General features: G+C 46.6%; 1 protein-coding gene across 1 annotated transcript in view; it reads right to left on the bottom strand.

Moving 5' to 3' along the window:
• The window catches only part of celf5a (cugbp, Elav-like family member 5a), a gene marked incomplete in the record, with an annotated part of 128,993 nt that overhangs the window by 17,570 nt on the left and 108,515 nt on the right, over positions 1–2,908 (bottom strand). The window contains 1 exon segment of the mRNA XM_024263998.2: positions 1,695–1,841. Coding sequence (XP_024119766.1) covers positions 1,695–1,841 — 147 coding nt within the window.

The raw sequence follows: 2,908 nt of genomic DNA, 5'->3' as shown, positions 1-2,908 counted from the left end.
GATCCCACACAGGAAGTGGCTCAGATCCCACACAGGAAGTGGCTCAGATCCCACACAGGAAGTGGCTCAGATCCCACACAGGAAGTGGACAGACTCTGGCTTGTGACATTTGAAAGTTTGGCTTCAGTGAGACCAGACGAGCTGATCGTGGATCCACCTCAGAGAAAACTCCCAGATCTGATCATGTTTCACTTCCTTCCTCTCTTTCAGCATTTTCCTTTGTAGGAGTCGAATGGGCGGAGCCTCACCATAAAAACACATCAGTAAATATCCATTTGCATCCTCTGGAAGGTGATATTATTAATGTTTCTAAATATTGTTTACTTCTTCAAATGATCCAAACATTTCTGTCTCTGAGAGATTTTATAATTGAGGCAGAAAATGTTTGAATTGGAACCAGCCTCCTCCTCCAACCACATGACAGGAAGAGGAGGAGCAAACAGCAGTGTCAGTGCAAACATGTTCTGGATGATTCTGAGGATCTGGGTTGTCCGGTCCGTGGAGGGTTGTAAAGGAGCGGCTGCATGGTAAGGGGAGCACTGGGGCTGGGACCGAAATTCGGTTCCAAGTAGGAACTGTTAATCACGCGGTTCTACTGAAACTGAGAGAAGCTGCTGCATCGGTTTCATTTGTCTTTGGACATGCCAGTCACTTCTACTCTGTTCAGTACGTTGAAGTTCTAGACCATTCTTCTAGAATCGTGGGCGGGGTCATATAAGACCATCAACAGGGCGAGCACGAGAGCGCTCAGATGTCTGGCTGCATTTCACAGCAGGTCACAGAAGTTTGAGAGGTCGCTGCGTCATATCAGCCAATCAGGAGCTCAGCTTTGAGCATGTGACGTTTCAGTGACCCGATCAGAAGGTAGAATGCTAATCTCATGAGCATTCTGTCCTGTCGTGGTGCGGCGGTTCTCTGGCTGCAGCCCCCCAGACTTCAGAGGGGATACCTGGGCGGGGGCAGCCAGCTGGGCTCCTGAACTGGGATATTTTACTTATTTTCGTTGAGACAATAATGACAAATTAACCCTCTCTCGGGTTAATGCGGAACAGCCTTTAAACTCAGTCACAGAGACACAGAAACACCATGGAAGTGGCTGTCATCCAAACACCCCCCCCTCTGAGTGAGATCACAGCCCCGGTAGCACCTGAGCGGCGGCGTCTAGCTCAGGATCACGTTTGACAGGCGGCGAGCAGCAAATTCGCCGCGCGGTGAAAGAGTGGCGGGCCGCCGGTTTGCACCTCTGAGGTTGTGGAGCTTTGATTTAATGGGAGCAACCAGAATGTTAAACAGCGACGATGATGCGTGTGTCTTAACCACGCGTCAAAATGTGACTTGGGAATGAACATGAGCTGATTTGGGAAGCTGTAGGCATCATATTTATTACCCAAATTGGCACAGAATAGGAACCGAAACCAAAACCCAAGAACCACTTTAGCACTGGAACCAATTAAAACCCAATCGATGCCCAACCCCAGGAAGCGCAGGTGGAGGCCCGCCCCACCACCTCAAGGGGCGCCGGGACAATGGAACGCACCATTGTGATGTGTGAGCATCAAGGACTGCTAGGATAAAGGAAGTGTCTGTACGCCGCACTCTAGTCGCTGTTGTGGCTCCTCCCTGATCGTCAGTGAATGCCACACCCACAGTCTGGCCCCCCCCGTCAGGCGGGGCCGCCTTTCTTTCCAACTCACCGCATGTGCATAGGAGCTGTAGGTGCTGAAGGGAAGGGCGATGGCCGGGTTGAAGATGCCGAACTGTCCCACCATCTGCTGCATGCGTCTGATGGTGCGCTCTTTGTCTGTGTCGGCGAACTTGACCACCAAGCTGGAGGAGGCGCCCTGAGGGTCAGACAGGATTAGGATCAGGACCAGGATCAGATCAGAGTTTGATCAGAGACATTCCTCTCCACGTTCAGAGGATCTTCATCTGATCGAGAATCTCATGCAGAAAAGTCACGTTGAGCAGCACCGTCTCTGCTCTTCCTGACTTTTGATGGGAAGAGGGGGCGGCAGCTCCATCATAACCGATCAGAAACTGCCTGAACTGAAGCCCACAAACAGAAACCTGAATGTGAGGAATGAAGACCGGTCTGACAGCAGCCGGGACGTCACCACGAGCACGGCGGCGTTTGAACCCTCTGCTGTGCACGGAAGAGAGACCTAACTCACCTGGACCCAGGTGAGGTCATGCTCAGACCTGCTGCTGTCATACAGATTCTTTCAGACCAAAGTTACATTTTCCATTTGCATATTCATTTTTTATTTTTATTTTTTAATTACTTCATTGACAATATTGCACATACAGAGACAAACGTGCCAATACGATTTTCACATTTTCCAGGAAAATAAACAAACAATAATTATAAAGCCATAAAACTGCAAAATAAATGAGGTAAATAATAATAATAATGAAGGTAAAGGATTCTGCTAAAGATTCAAACGTTACCAGGATTTAATACTATTTATATACAGTCATTTCTTTCTGAAAAACATAAAACGTTTTTTTTGTTAGAACATTTGAATGAAATATTTAACCATAGTTATAAGTTAACTATGTACATTTTCTCTGTTTTAAATATGTTGAACAAAATATCCAAATAAACCCACTCATAACTTCTAGTCTTTACAAAAGAGTTTTGTGATAAAACTCGTCAAATCTTCCATCCATCAGGACAACATCAGAGAACATTGTCCATAACACAAACACCACTGATTTCTTTTTGCTCCGGCCTCAACAGTATGTGCTGTTACTGCAGTATTTGAACTTGAAAGTACCCACAAAATACAAAAGTACCCAGAGAATACTACAGTCTGTATTTTCAAGTTTTGGGTTTTCTGAAACTCCATCAGGTTTGGTTTCTGTTCAGTTTCAATTACTTTAATAACGGCTTCAGTCCTTCGGCTCT

The sequence above is a fragment of the Oryzias melastigma genome, linkage group LG15, assembly GCF_002922805.2.
Source record: "Oryzias melastigma strain HK-1 linkage group LG15, ASM292280v2, whole genome shotgun sequence".
NCBI classification, from domain to species: domain Eukaryota; kingdom Metazoa; phylum Chordata; class Actinopteri; order Beloniformes; family Adrianichthyidae; genus Oryzias; species Oryzias melastigma.
This window is presented reverse-complemented; position numbering and strand designations above follow the sequence as displayed.